The sequence below is a fragment of the Numenius arquata genome, chromosome 16, assembly GCF_964106895.1.
Source record: "Numenius arquata chromosome 16, bNumArq3.hap1.1, whole genome shotgun sequence".
NCBI lineage: Eukaryota > Metazoa > Chordata > Aves > Charadriiformes > Scolopacidae > Numenius > Numenius arquata.
The window spans coordinates 3,487,091-3,501,815 of record NC_133591.1 but is presented as its reverse complement, the minus strand read 5'-3'; the positions used below and the strand labels follow the sequence as shown (position 1 = coordinate 3,501,815).

General features: G+C 52.9%; 1 protein-coding gene across 1 annotated transcript; it reads left to right on the top strand.

Annotated features, from left to right (window-relative positions):
* Positions 1–1,369: 1,369 nt before the first annotated feature.
* On the top strand, positions 1,370–8,402 carry DAO (D-amino acid oxidase). The gene is made up of 10 exons (XM_074159597.1): positions 1,370–1,563; positions 1,684–1,798; positions 2,166–2,242; positions 2,643–2,708; positions 3,268–3,322; positions 3,799–3,903; positions 4,470–4,552; positions 5,726–5,843; positions 6,432–6,530; positions 8,271–8,402. Exons 1-10 carry the CDS (start codon positions 1,370–1,372, stop codon positions 8,400–8,402), a joined length of 1,044 nt encoding a protein of 347 aa, XP_074015698.1.
* Positions 8,403–14,725: the final 6,323 nt, after the last annotated feature.

The window sequence follows — 14,725 nt, the reverse complement described above, 5'->3', positions numbered from 1 at the left end:
AGGGGCGGGCTGTCATCCCGCTGCCCTTGGCACTTAGACCTTGCACTGCGGGCGGTTTGCTGGGTTGTAAACAAGTTGCCCAGAGAAGGTGGCTCTGTCGAAGCCTCTGAAAACTGCAGCGGCTGCCCTGAGGACCACGCATTCTGCAGGTAAGCTGGTGAAAAATGTGTTTCTGTTATTTATTGACCAGCGAGGCAGATATACGTCCTTGGCTGGTGCTGCAGGGGCAGCCTGGGGTGCAGCCCTGGGGCAGAGGCAGCCCTGGTTCCTGCCTGCCGTGGGTTATAAAACCACAGCAGATGGGAAGCAGCATGGCTCTCCCGCTGCCATCGGTGCTTCGCTGACCCGATGACTCATCCCTCCATCCCAGCAAATGTCATTTCCCCCGTGGGCTGTCTTTCACAGCAGAGATGCTGCACTTTACCTTATCCAAATAAAACTATGGGCTGGAATTTACTCATGCTGCCCAGAACTAGGTCTGGTGTGCTGCTGGTGTCCATCTCCCTACCCACGCACTGGCAGCTGAGCATCCAGGGATGTGACCCAGGCTGAGGTGATCTGAGGAACGCCCAGACCTTCCCCAAATCAGTCTTTGGCTACTCTCTGCCCAGAGGGTGACTATAGGGCTTTTCCCAGGCTGCAAGGCAGGAAAGCTCCGTCAAGAGGGAAGAATCAGGGGACCGAGGGGGGGCTGCAGGCCCTCTTTGCAGCTGGCATTTACATACAGCGGTTCTCCCAGTCGGAGCTGGGAAAGGTTTGGGGTAGTGGTGCAGTTGCCCTCACGTGCAGGCAGTCCCAAGGGCAACAGCGGCGTGAGGAGCCGTCCTTGGATTTATCACACCTGGCATTGCTCCCTGGAGAACACCTGCTGTTTCCCACTTCCTTTATCCCTGCCCACATCTTTTATCTCCAGCCCGTGCCAGGGGCTGGGGAGAATTTGGAGCACCCTGACCCTGGGCACAGAGGGCTGATGCCATCTTGTGGGAGATGGTGCCAGTGGGTGGGTGCACATGCAGCTACAGCATGGCCAAGGGTAGAGCTAGGGATGCCACCCTGAGCACAAGGGCTGTGAGCAGTGGAGAAAGGTTGCTCTGCCACCCTGGCAAGCTACACCCTCCCCATCCATGATTTCAGTGCCTGGTCGGTGCAGGCAGGTGTTGAAGAGGAATTTGGAGGCTTTAAGAAATGCACACAGAATGCACCAAGCCGCAGCTCAGCCCCTTCCCTGCAGCCCAGCTCCGCTCCAGCAGCAGAGCCGAGGCCAGGTCATGTCCCACAGGACCCTCTTGGGAACCCCTGGCTTCTCCAAGCAGCTCCCAGCCCCGGTGCTGCCCGTCAAGTGTTTCCCCCTCTGCAGAGAGCCGGAGGCATGCGTGTGGCCATCATCGGGGCTGGGGTGATCGGCCTCTCCACCGCCCTGTGCATCCATGAGCAGTACCACGGGCTGGTGCCCTCCTTGGAGATGGAGGTCTATGCGGACCGCTACACGCCCCACACCACCAGCGACGGGGCGGCCGGCTTGTGGCAGCCCTACCTGAGCGACCACGGCAACCTGCAGGAGACGTAAGTGAGGATGATGATGAGGGGCTGGCGCCACGTCCCCGTCAGTGTACGAGGGGCTGAGCTGCCTGGGCACAGCACCATGGGGCTGGCAGAGCCACCGCTCTCCTGTTTTCATCATAGGCTCTGGAATAAAGAGACGTTCGATTACCTCCTGGGGCACCTGGGCTCAGCGGCAGCGAAGGAAATGGGACTTTTCCTCATTTCTGGCTACAACCTGTTCACGCAGCCGGTGCCGGTAAGGAGCAAGTCACAGCCAGGGCTGGGAAAGGCTCCAGCTCGGAGGCTGCCTGGGGGCGGGCAGGGTTGTACTTCTTCCCAGACAATGTTCTGAATGCTTTCAAATCCTTCCAAGTTTGTCTTGTGACAGTTTGCCTGGGACTCGGTGTTTTCTGTGTCCCCGGTGCAATATTGGTATGAAGTGAGGGCTGAGCCCTCTGAGGGTGGGAGCTGGCAGAGCATCGCTGGCCTTGGAGTGTGCTCCTTCGCCTGTGCTTCTTCAGGATGGGTTGTGCAGTGAGGATGCGTGTCCCCCGCGGCTTCTGTCCCACGGTGGCACGCGATTTGTGTTCATTAATGAGCTGGGACCTTTTTCCCTGTTGCAGGATCCGTCTTGGAAGAACATCGTCCTGGGATTCAGGAACTTGACACCAAAAGAGCTTGAACTCTTCCCTGGTTACAGGTATTTTTCAGTCTGTTTTCCCCAGGTATGGCTGGATGGTCCCAGGCACCTCCCTGTTGAAGGGCAATGAGGATTAGAAGCTGGGGGTGCAGAAGTGGCCTTGCTTCCTTACAGCCTCTTCCCTTAAAATAAGTAGGAAACACCTCAAACATACAAAAGAAGTAGCAGCCCAGTGTATAAACCATTCCAGCCCCTCTCTTACTTCACCAGATATTGTCAAACCGGGGGAAGAAAATCAGCAGAAAGTGTTTTATGCTGTAAAGGAGGGAAAAAATTACACATTTGATGTGCAAGGGAGAATTGGGGGGCCCAGAGTTGCAGGGAGCACCGGGGCAGGAGGCAGCTGCTCGCGTAAAGCTGCTGTGGGTCCTTATGGCTTCCTCTCCTCGTCTGGTTTCAGCTACGGCTGGTTCAACACGGCGCTGATGCTGGAGTGCAGGAGCTACCTGCCGTGGCTCACCAACAGGTGAGTGCGGGGTTGGGGCTGGTGCAGGGGTCCCGCCGTTCCCCCCGATTTCTCTGCCCGGCAGGACGCGGGAGGCGGCTGTGGGTTTTCATCCTGCGCATCAGGTGTTGCTCTGGATCCTTCTCTAGTGCCGAGTCAGTGGCTGAGTTTAGGCAGCTCCTTGTTGTCCCAGTGGGGTAACAGACTCCCCACTGTAATAGTTGGCCCAGGAGTGTATTTTTGCTTGACAAAAATGAAGGATACTTAGAGCTGCGTCTGAGTGCTTTTAGCTATGGGAGTATTACTCAAGGCTTGGTTTTGTTGTCGTTTCCAACGAGGAGTGGGTGCCCTGTCCGCAGCAGAAAGCCTGGGCTTAGCAGGACTGATCACCCTCAGTAGCTCTCGCCCATTAGGGAAATGAGCTAATGACTGGAGACCATTAGGAACCACTGAGAAGACCATGGATGTTTATTACAAGGAGCAACAAACCATTCCACCTCTGGTCATCAATTACAAGCACTAATTTGAACGGTACGTTTGCTTTTAATTTGCCGGTAACGAATGAACTCGTTCTTCCCAGGTTAACGCAGAGAGGAGTGAAGTTTTTCCATAAGAAGGTTGAATCTTTCGAGGAGGTGAGTAGTGATGTCTAGCCAGGGCAGAGCGGGTATGGCCCCGTCCCGGTGTGGAGATGCAGCCTCCAGTGGGCACGTGCTGCTCCGGGATCTTCCTTGGCACAGCCAGGACAGGGGGAGAGCAGCAAGAGTGTGCCAAGATCTAGGAAATAAATTCTACCAGGGAAGAGAAAGGCTCTTGGGCATCAAGAGGTGGCTGAGAGGGGATGGAGTAGCACGTTTAGCAGGTGCTGAGCGAAGATCAGCAGCACGGCTTCCCCTTAAACCACAAACATTCTCCTTGCCTGCACACACGGGGTCTCTGCGGGAGCCGTGCCGGGGAAGCGATGCCCTGGATCCAGCCCGTGTGGTTTATCCATTACCAGACTGTTGGACCGAGCGCTTGGCTCGGCTTCGCTGCAGGAATCTCGTTATCCCCGCGGGCAGCGTCGCCGTGTGTGTGCCCTGCTCACCGCACCGCTTCTGCCTCTCGTTAGGTGTTTGCCCAGGGCGCGGATGTCGTGATAAACTGCACCGGGGTGCGTGCGGGAGAGCTGCAGCCCGACCCGGAGCTACAGCCCGGCCGTGGGCAGGTCATAAAGGTGAGGTGGGCGCAGGGCTTGTGTCCCCCCTTTTTTTTCTGGAGGAGGCATTTATTAACCATGTACCTGTACCCTCTGGGGCAAATCATGGGGTTGTGGGCTGAACCCACACTGGGATCAAGTCCTGATTCCCAGCAGCTGTTGGTCGTGTAAAACCCTCATGTGTGTGGAAACCAGAGCAAAAATCCTGGATCCCGTTCCTCGTTCAGCCGTGGGGATGCCCCGAGTTTCCAGCCCGTTTCTCGGTTGGGTGAAGGTGCGGGAGAGGCCAGAGGCATAATGCTAATAATGAAAAGACATAAAATCCTTGGGAGAAAAGGATGATGATTGGGGGAAACATAGACTCATGCCTCCTCCGCTTGCCTGCCTGCTTTCGCATCTCCCTGTTTTCCCACAGCAGCGCAGGGAAAAAACTGGTGCCACATAGAGCCTGAGCAGAAGGGAGGGCACCACAGCCAGACCCCAGTGGCCATGCTCGCCCAGCTGCCCACGTCCCTCCCTCTGCCTCCCCGAGCCAGGGACCCCACTCTCCGGCTCTCCCTGACCCTCTCCCTTTCACATCCCAGGTCCTGGCCCCGTGGGTGAAGCATTTCATCATCACTCACGACATCAAATCTGGTATCTACAACTCGCCGTACGTCATTCCGGGGTAGGTGACAGAGGGGCGAGGCAGGGTCTGGCTGGCATTAGCGATGCTCTGCTCTCGGTGCTTCTAAAGCACCGGCTCGGATGCAGGTCCCTGCTGGTGTCTGCCCTGCAGCAGCCCAGGCTGGGGTTGGTACCCGGCCCGATGATGCTTTTATTTGCTGTGTGGGAGGAGAGCAGAAGGTCGTGGGCAGGCAAAGCTCCCGTGGTCACACAGAGAGTGACCCTGGCTCGGCACTTGGATGCAAGGAGGGTCCAGGCTGGTCCTGGTCTCCTGCGATCTCGGATCGGGCAGCACCACGGGGCTTCAATCTCCCTGGTCTTGTCCTTTTCCAATGAGCAAATCCCACCAAAGCAAAACTTGAATGCTGCATTTCTGGCGCTTCCTATTGCACTAATATTTCAGGGATAGGCAATAAGCCATTGTGTAAATAGGAACTTTGAACGCTCACGGCCCCCAGCCAAAGTATTCCAAGCAATTTCTGATCACGGTCCCAGCTACATATGAATTTCCCTCCTTGTGTTTATTTGCGCTTGAGCTGTCACAGCCGGGCACCGGGCTGGCTCCCGAAGGAAGCAGCCAGGTCTGGCGCTCCTACATGGAGGACACCTCTTCCATGTGGGAGAGCTTAGCCCCGGGGTTCCCCCCGCCCCTGCACACCCCAGCATTCAGCCCTTTTGTCTTTGTGCTTCCCAGGGCTCCTGCAAGGTTTTAGAAAGGTCCAGCAGGTACAGAGACCCCCAGCTCCCCCCAGCCTTAGCCTGTCTCTCCTCCTCTGCTAATCCGCAGGAGTTTTGGAGCAGCAGCAAAAGAAATCTGTTTCTTTGTGTTCCTCACTGCAGGCATCCCGTTCCTTCCAGCTCTCTTCCTCAGCCCGGCAGGAGCAGACCTGCTTGACAGAGGATGAAATGAGCTGGTTTGGTTTGCCCGGGCGAGGGCCTTTGGGGTGCTGATAGCATTTAACAAGTGACTTGCTCACGAGCAGACACGCAGGCACCGCTCTCTTGCCTGCTTGGCGTGAGAGTTTCTCCAGCAGGAATATATCCCAGGCTCAGGGAGTAGCAGGATCCGTAGCAGGATCCGTAGCAGGATCCATAAGGATCCCGGTCCCTCCGCGCGATGGCCCATCCCAAGGGGACACTCACTGTGATTTCTCTCCTTTGGCTTTTGGTGCAGGAGCGAGTTCACCGTCTTGGGAGGGATCTATCAGCACGGCAACTGGAATGAAGAAAACAGCGCCCAGGATCACAAAACCATCTGGGAGAAGTGCTGCAGGCTGCTCCCCACGCTCCAGGTGGGTGACCCCAACCTGGGGCCGGGATGAAGCACCCTTGGAGAGGGAGGGGACATGGAGAGCCTGGGTGCTCCGGCGCAGCTGAGGCTGAGGCCAAACCATAAAATCTGAATCTTTACACGAGGAACAGGCGGCGCCTGCCTTCAGCAGGGCAGGAGAGCTGCAAAGTGACGGTTGCTTATGCAGTGTCAGCCACCGCGGCGAGAAACACACCGTTGACAGGTGAATTGTGCACATAGAGTAACCCCGGGCTTTCTGTGTGCACCCCACAGCAGCTCGTAGCACTCAACAAGAGGGTAAAACACGGGGGGGTGGCAGGGCTCGGTGTTTGTGCCTGCCTGGCGGTGTCCATCGTGCCCATCTCGGGCTCCGCACACCTGGCTGGTCGACGGGCAGGGGCCGGGGCTGGCATTGCTTTTGGGACAAGGTTTGTAGGATAAAGTATTCCTAGAGCTGGTTAAAAATGAGAACAAAGCTTTGGGAGGTCATTGTAAGAGCCCTCATCTGATGGGTCACGTCGTGCCCTGACGTTTGGCTGCTGTAACTCAGAGAGACGCTGGGCCGGGGCTGATCTGCTTTTGCTTTCAGAAAGCGAAGGTCGTGCAGGAGTGGAGCGGCTTGAGACCAGCGCGTCCCTGTGTTCGCCTGGAGCGGGAGACCCTCCGCCACGGGCATTCCCAGGCAGAGGTACCGTGCACAGCCCCCAGATGTGTCGTTAGCCCACAGTGCCATTAACCACCACGCTAATCGTGCATCAGTCGCGTTCATCGGTCCTCGCTCCGTCTCCCCTCTAACAACTGATGCATCTTTGAGCCAATTTCAGCCCAGTCTCACAGATAAGCGTCAAGGATGTTAAAGTCCGTTGGATTTTCTTGGGGGAGAGGGCAGAGAGCGCTCCTGCCAAAGGAAAACCTGCAGCTGGAGCTTAGTCCTTAACAGACACCAAAAAACCCATATTGGGAGGAAAAACTCCGAGGAAACAAACCCCACGGGCTCTGCTGCTCCCAGAATCACCCGAGGCACTTGTGCACCATGTTTCAGTGTCAGCATTTAAAGTAGTGTGGTTTTCTGCTGGCAGCCCATAAATGTACAACCCTTGTGCGTGTGGACTTCACGTCTCCCTTTAATAAAACCTAATACGCAGGTTTTAATAACATCCTCACGGCCTCCAGCACTGGCACCAGCTTGTTGGTGCAAAAGATTGGACTTCTGAGATTTCTACATGTTCGAAGCTCAGCAGCAGCACGAAACGAAACACGGTGAAGGCACCGAGGGACACTGCTGGGGCTGTACCTGCCGTGGGGCTCTGAAAAATTTCAGCTGCCTCTGTGTGGGTAGAGCTGGGTGCCAAGTGTCAAACTTCCCCGGGGCAACGGCTCTTTAAATGGCCTTGCACTGCTAATATATATTTTAAGAGAAAGGAGGCCGGGGATGGCACGAGTTTCAGTGGGCAGTCTGCTCTCGGCCCCTCAGCACCCTTGGACCTTCTCCATGTAGAAGCGCATCAGTCTGAACGCTCCTCAGCACACCTGCAGGGGGAATCCTCCATCGGATGGCGTGCACGTGCCTCTGTACCGCTTAGAAGAAGAGATTAAAGCTCCAAAGGGGATGGCGGCTGCAAAATGTTATTAGATGTACTGAAAATATATTCAGTTTTTAGCTGGAGAATCTTGGAAAGAAATTGGTGTCCTTAGGCAGAGCATGGTTCAAAGCAATGCTGTAGTTTAATTAACTTATGGACCGCTCTGTTCCTATATCAGCACTCCGTATCCGTGTTGTCCTGGTGCAGCCACTGATCCCAGCCACCAGTCAGGGCTCCTGCTGAAGGACAGGGATTTACCTCAGCAGGAACAAGCACTAGGTAGGATGTGACACGTTCTTCTCCGAGGACCACGGCCGCAAGCCCCACTGCTGCGTTTTGGGGTGGCAGAGGACGCTCCGGGGCCCCACTGAACCCCCTAAGAGTTTCTCCTGCCTCTCCAGTGGCTTTTGGAGGGAGGGAAGGAGCAGTGGAGCTGAGCTGTGCACCAGGAGCTCCCAGATCCAAGGGTCAATCTGAAGACACTAAGGACATGAGGAAATGGCCTCAAGTTGCACCAGGAGAGGTTTAAGATGGATATTAGGAAACATTTCTACACTGAAAGGGTTATCAAGCATTGGAACAGGCTGCCCAGGGAAGTCACGGAGTCACCATCCCTGGAGGTATGTAAAAGCCAGGCAGATGTGGTGCTGAGAGACATGGTTCAGTGGTGGCTTTTGTCAGTGTTGGGTTGATGGTTGGACTCAACGATCTGAAAGGTTCTTCCAACCAAGACAATTCTATGATTGAACAACATTCCCAGCCACTGCCGTGGCTCCTCACTGCCCCTAACCCCAGAGAGCTCCAGCGCAACTTTCCCAGCACTGACCCCTTCTCTCCTCCCCCAGGTGATACACAACTACGGCCACGGTGGGTTCGGGATCACCATCCACTGGGGCTGTGCCATGGCAGCAGCCAGGCTCTTCGGGAGCATCCTGCAGGAGAAGAAGCTGGCCAGCCCCCCGCAGCCCCGCTTGTGAGTTGCCGGTTCACCCGGGATTATCGTGACAGCAGTAGCTTAGAAATCACAGCAAGAAGATGCGAATAACACAGCGATACACGTGGACCTTTCAACATCCCCCCCCCCCAGCTCCAACACCGCTTCGTAGCGTCTGGTTTTCAGGTTCCTGCCGGTTCTGTCGCTGCCATTTGCCGAGTCCCCTCCACCCTGGCCTTCCACAGCCTACCTAAAGGAAGTGCTTTAAAATATGAACTCATTATCTGTGACGAAGCGCACTTCTCTCCCCGGGGGGATCAGTCTGCAAAGGGCAGGCAGGGTTCAGCTGGAATCGTGACGGTCCTGCAGTTCCATTTGCGCCACGGGACGGGACCTGAAACCGAGCCCGTGCCACCTGAGGTCTTCCCTGACTGCTCCGACACCCAGCACGTAATTAGATTTGCAAGCTTCCCCCAGGAGGCAAAAGCTCCTTAGTAGGAAGAAGCTCTGAAGCTCCCCGGGAAGTAACAATAGCTCTAAAAGCACGTGTTTCAGTTACAATTACGTGCTTACGTTCATGCCAGGACAAAGCCCGGCTCCCCAGCACCTGCTTAGTGTATCTGGCAATAGACAGCAGCCGTTGCCTAAAATGGGCTTTCCAAATGATGTTTTTAGCAACAAAAGCAACATGTTCCAGCCCCGTGTACTTGCCAGACTCTATATATAGCAGAGAGCAGACGCAAAATAGTTGTTCTCGGCCCTAAAACTCCCACGGTCTCTTCAGTTTCTTGTTTCCAGCTCGGAGAGAGGAGGTGACTCCGGGCAGGTTGTGCCTCCCCAAGGAGTCGGGGACAGATCCCAGGAGGGTGTGACTTTTCCGGTGTGTTCAGCGCCGCTGCTGGGGACCCAACGTGCTGTTCTGATGGTACAGTTTGGCCAATTTTTCCATGCCACTTGCTTTTCCTGCTCTAAAAAACATCACAGACAAGGTACTGAATGGGCACGAAGCATTAGCCTCAAACCCCAAGCTTGTCCCGAGCCCAGCACACGGTCCCTGCCTCGCTCTCCTCTGCAGAAAACTGTTTCCTACTCATCTGTGATGCAGCTTCTCTCTCCCTCCGACTCCGTGTGCCAGAAATAGCTGGTCAGCCTGATCCGTGATCCACCAGTGAATGGGAGACGCTGCCCTGCAGCCGGGCTCCTTCTACCTCCTGGGCACCTGGATTTAAAACAGTCCCATGATAAGCGCACCAGAGTTGCTCCCTGTCCAAGGGCCCATCTCCTGAGGCGCTGCTTCAGCGTCGCCAAGGAAAAGAGAAACCTGTGAAGGCTTTTTAGGAAGCCACGGGCAAGCAGCGCTGCTGGAGATGGTCCATGCACACGGGATGTGCGGCCTCGTGGGCGCGTTATGAGACACGTCTCATTCCCAGCAGTGCTGTGGAGGTTACCGTGCCAGCGCAGCCGTGGCCCCAGGGGACCTTCCAGCAGCTTCATTTTCCGCTGCACGCTATGTGACCATTGTGTTCTTCTCTGGCTGACACACCCTGAGCATTCGGAAAGCTCTGACGAGCTTTGCTGAGTGCATCTGCTAATTGTCTGCCCTTTTGCAAAAGCAGCAATGGTTGCTCTCACCGCAAGGGTCAGAATTTCTCGGCGGCTGCTGCCCTGTCCCCTTTTCCTCCTGTAAAGGTGCGAGAGGGTTGTGTTTGCCTCTGCTATGACACCTGTGGTGCTCGCAAAGTGACGTGGCGTGGGAATTCCCATTCCTGCTTCACTCGAGTCCAAGGCAAAAACTTGCTATCAAAGCCACCACCAAGAGCAGGTGACAAGTTCCTCTGGCTGCGATTTTGGGCTAAGGCTGGTGCTTCTCACACCCTTGTGAAGCACAAACCCACCTTCTGCTGCCACCGCAGCAGAGGTGACGGGAAGCCCTGGTAGTCGCTGTGGAGTCAGGGCACAGGTCAGGGCAGAGCAGTGTCCATCCTGGGAAGGCAGCAGAGCGCAGAGGGGTGTTGAAGGGCCTGCTGATGGCTGGGAACTGGGGAACCTCTGCCCTGAGCTTAAAAACCAAAGGGAGACATAAGGGAGACACGGGAAAATTAGGAGCCCCCCATCACATCCAGTCCGTCTGTCAAAAGGGTTTCCCACTAACCTGGCAGCTCCCCTGAGACATTGCAGCCACGTTCGAAGGGGTACAATCAAGGAAAGGATAGAAAAAAGAAAAGAGTAGCTGGAGAAAAATGACTATTGATTAATGCTAAAGCTAATGGTCTGTGATATCGCCATTCGGTGAAACGGCATCCACTCGATGTCACTTATTCCAAATATGAGATATTAAGGACCACGTTCTCCTCCCACGTGCACTGCTATAAATCCCAAACCACCTCCCTGATCTCGGCAGAGCTACGCTGGATCCAGGGGTGCAGCGCATCATTGCGTGGCTTGCAATGCGCAGTTGATCCTTCTGATCTTACAGCCTCTAGGAGCAGCTGATCTGTGACCTTACACAGCCCCTTAGAAAACAAACAGAAATGATTCGAGGTGTAATTCTATTTGCAGTCTAATTTTGCTTATTTTCTAAAAGGCCAAAATTTAATATGCGTGCACAGTAAAGGTAATATTCAAATATCGCGTGTGTGATGCTTTCTCTTCTTAACGATGGCACAGATAGCGCCTCAAATGCTTATTCCTTACAAACATCCCATCATTCCATGTCTCCCCGCACATTTTGCCTGAACACATCCTCCTGCGGGAGGAAGAGATGTCGTTTCAGATTCTGAGCAGCCGCATGAACCAGAAATACCATCGTGTGAAATAACCTGTTTGCCTGGCTGTTGTTGCTAATTGCTCCCGGCCCATTAAGAACTCCTGTTCCCATACAGAAATGTTTGGGACGCTCTCCCGCAGCTCAGCCCATCACTCCAAAGGTATTTCACACCGCACAGATCGAACCCCGCGGGACAGAAGAGACTGGAGTTGGCTTTTGTGGGAAGGGCAAGGTAAGAGAGAGGCAGTGGGATGTCAGGACTCTCTCGACAAGCACAAAGCGCTGTCTCCCGTGGCCGGCATCAGCACATTTTATGAACTCCGAGTTCTCAACAACGATCGCCTGTGACACAGAACAAAGCTGGAAATACATCAAGTATCAGTAAAGTTACTCTCTGTAAGCAAACAGCAGCTCTGGCATTTCGGAAAAACAGAATGAGCTTTCGAAATGGCTGAGGATGCCAAAAAGTTCAGAGAAAACACAGAAGAATGAATATTCTCCCTAAGTATTGCTTCCGCGATACAAACCCTCCCGTAGCGACCGACTGTTTCCATTCCCAGAAATAAGACTCCTCATCCCAGTGGACCGTCAGCGGCTGCCCAAGCTGTGAGAAGGAAGATTAATGCAGGCTGAGATGAGAACACACTGCATTCGCATGCAAAGTACTCCCAGATCATTTTTTGACTCGGACACGAACAACCTTATGTTTGTAAATTACCGGACATCAAAATAAGAATATGATTTAAAGGGTAGAGGAACACAGTCAAGGTTATGCACTTAATTATCTTTTATAAAAACAAGATATGTAAAAGAAAAGCTCACATGACAAAGTCAATAAAGAGCAGGAACTCTCCTTGCCCCGAAGCGCAGACACACGCTGAGCCTCCTCCTCCCAACGCGCCCCCGTGATCTACAGTCACATCTTGCAGCATCACAGGCATCGCTAGAAATTACCCCCAGGCAAGAAGCAAAACGGACTGTTTTTTATTGTCCGAACTCAATTAAATGCAAAAAGCAACTAAAGATCTTCAGATAATTTAAAAAAATATTTAGCTGGAGTTATCTATGAGGTTACTTGTAACGCGAACATCAATCCTGTGGCTGTTCTTTGTGAGCAAATGCGTAAAACGCACGCACAAAACGAGTGGGATCCGCAGAGTGCCGAGCCCTGGCGTATCCAACTGAGGCCGCGCAGCAGCGCCCAGCTCACATCTCTGAACGTCAAGACAAAGAAATGGTAAAGTTCCTGACCCTTCACAGAAGTCCCACAGAACAGCCAAAAGCACTTTTACTGAAAAAACTATTTATTTGTTCGACATAAAATATCTAGTGTGGAATTAAACTATCCGATGTTGCATCAGTAACAGAGGAACAAAAGGAGTATTTTACAACAAGCTTGATATACACAAAGTTTTTAAACATTAAAATGTATCCAGCTTAGAAACTGTACATTCAAACACAGGAAAACATTCAACGTTCTTTCGGCAAGCATTTAGGAATAATAAATCATTCCATCAAAGCACACTTGGAGAATTATTTTTCCCACAACAGCTTTCCACATTAATATATTGGACATTTAGCAAATCTCTGAATCCCACCATTCTGTTTGCTCTCAGGTTCGATTCAGAATTATCTCACTTTATTGTTTTAAATGAATTAGCTCTATTAATTCCTTCATCAGTGAAAAATACTCAAGAGTGTGTAAAACAATCTTTGGAAGCTTATTATATACATCAATGGTGTTGCCATATTAACAAAATATGACTCGTGATTATTTATAGGCTATTGTGTATCAACCCCGATGTTCTTCAGTTTTTCAGTGAACAATCAAAAATGTCCTAATAATACTCAAGATCCTGCAAAAACCCGAACTTCAGTTTCTTCAGTGCCCAACAGGCTCCTACTGGTTCCAGTGAGGTGGGATCAGCTGTGGTGGGCTCCTGCCTGTCTTCCTCTATTGAGCTGATCCAAAGCCCAGGAATATCCACGGGAGATTCTCCCAGACTTCAGTGAGCTTTGGACCGTGCTTTAGGCAGCGCTGTCTATAAATCAAAGACCCAGAGTAGGAAGTTGTCTCAGCAGGACCCATCTTGGCCGTTTGCATCATTCTATACATTTTCAATGCAGAATTCGTAAAAAGTGAAAAGCAAAAATGCCTTCCGTTTTCTTTTAACGCTGTAAATGTCACAGGTTAAAAGTAAACTACTCAACAGCGTGAAAAGGTTTTGCATTACCTATAAATCTTGACCTGGGAAATAGTTTATTTGAAGTATACATATGTGCAAATTTATGAGATATATATACTTCAGGTGAAACTCTTTGAACGCACACTTTGAAGGCCATTGCAATGCAGTCCTTTACAGAATCACAGAATCTTCATGGTTGGAAGGGACCTTTGAGATCATCGAGTCCAACCACAAAACAAAACAAAACAAAACAAAAAACCACCCACAAACAGAGACAAACCAACAATCTCGGGCACTAGAGCATGCCCTGAAGTGCCACATCTACATGTTTCTTAAATCCCTCCAGGGATGGCGACTCCACCACCTCCCTGGGCAGGCTGTTCCAGGGCCTGACCACCCTCTCAGGAAAGTCATTCTTCCCAATATCTAATCTAAACCTCCCCTGCCCCAACTTCAGACCATTTCCTCTGGTCCTGTCATTATTCCCTTGGGAGAAGAGGCCAACACCCACCTCTCTACACCCTCCTTTCAGGGAGTTGTAGAGGGCAATGAGGTCCCCCCTCAGCCTCCTCTTCTCCAAACTAAACATGCCCAGTTCCCTCAGCCTCTCCTCGTATGACTTGTTCTCCAGACCCCTCACCAGCTTGGTGGCTCTCCTCTGGACACGCTCCAGCACTTAAAGGTTCTTCTTGTAGTGAGGTGCCCAGAACTGAACACAGCACTCAAGGTGAGGCCTCACCAGTGCCCAGTAAAGAGGCACCATCACTTCCCTACTCCTGCTGGCCATGCTGTTCCTGACACAGGCCAGGATGCCGTTGGCCTTCTTGGCCACCTGGGCACACTGCTGGCTCATGTTCAGCCGGCTGTCCACCAACACCCCCAGGTCCTCTTCTGCTGGGAAGCTTTCCAGCCACTCTTCCCCAAGCCTGTAGCATTGCCTGGGGTTGTTGTGACCAACGAAGCGATCTGTGAACGTTAGCACTGGAAAAGCAGAATTTTAACTCAAGGCGCTCACTAACAGACAGACAAACTCAGCAGCGGGGCTCTCGGGTGGCACTCCTTTGGGCCACAGATGTCACGCACCTTATATTCATTCTCACCTCTAGTACAGGCTTACACCCCACGGAATTAATCCAGTTTTGGGGTGTCCACCTCACTGTAAACACAGCTCTCAGCAAGCCCACACGGTGAGAGACACGAAAGCACCTCGACATGTCCCCCATCAGGTCCATGCCAGGACTGGCACGTTCTCAAGCACCTTCACCAGCAGGAGGGAGAAGATGGTAGTGAGAACTGTCATTAAAGGGTGACCAGTCCGTACTACGCAAAGGCAAAGCAGGTTTTCTAGCTCGTTGGTCACACGTGTGGTCTAATATCTCATCTAAACCCATCCAGGAACTGCTTCCTCACTGC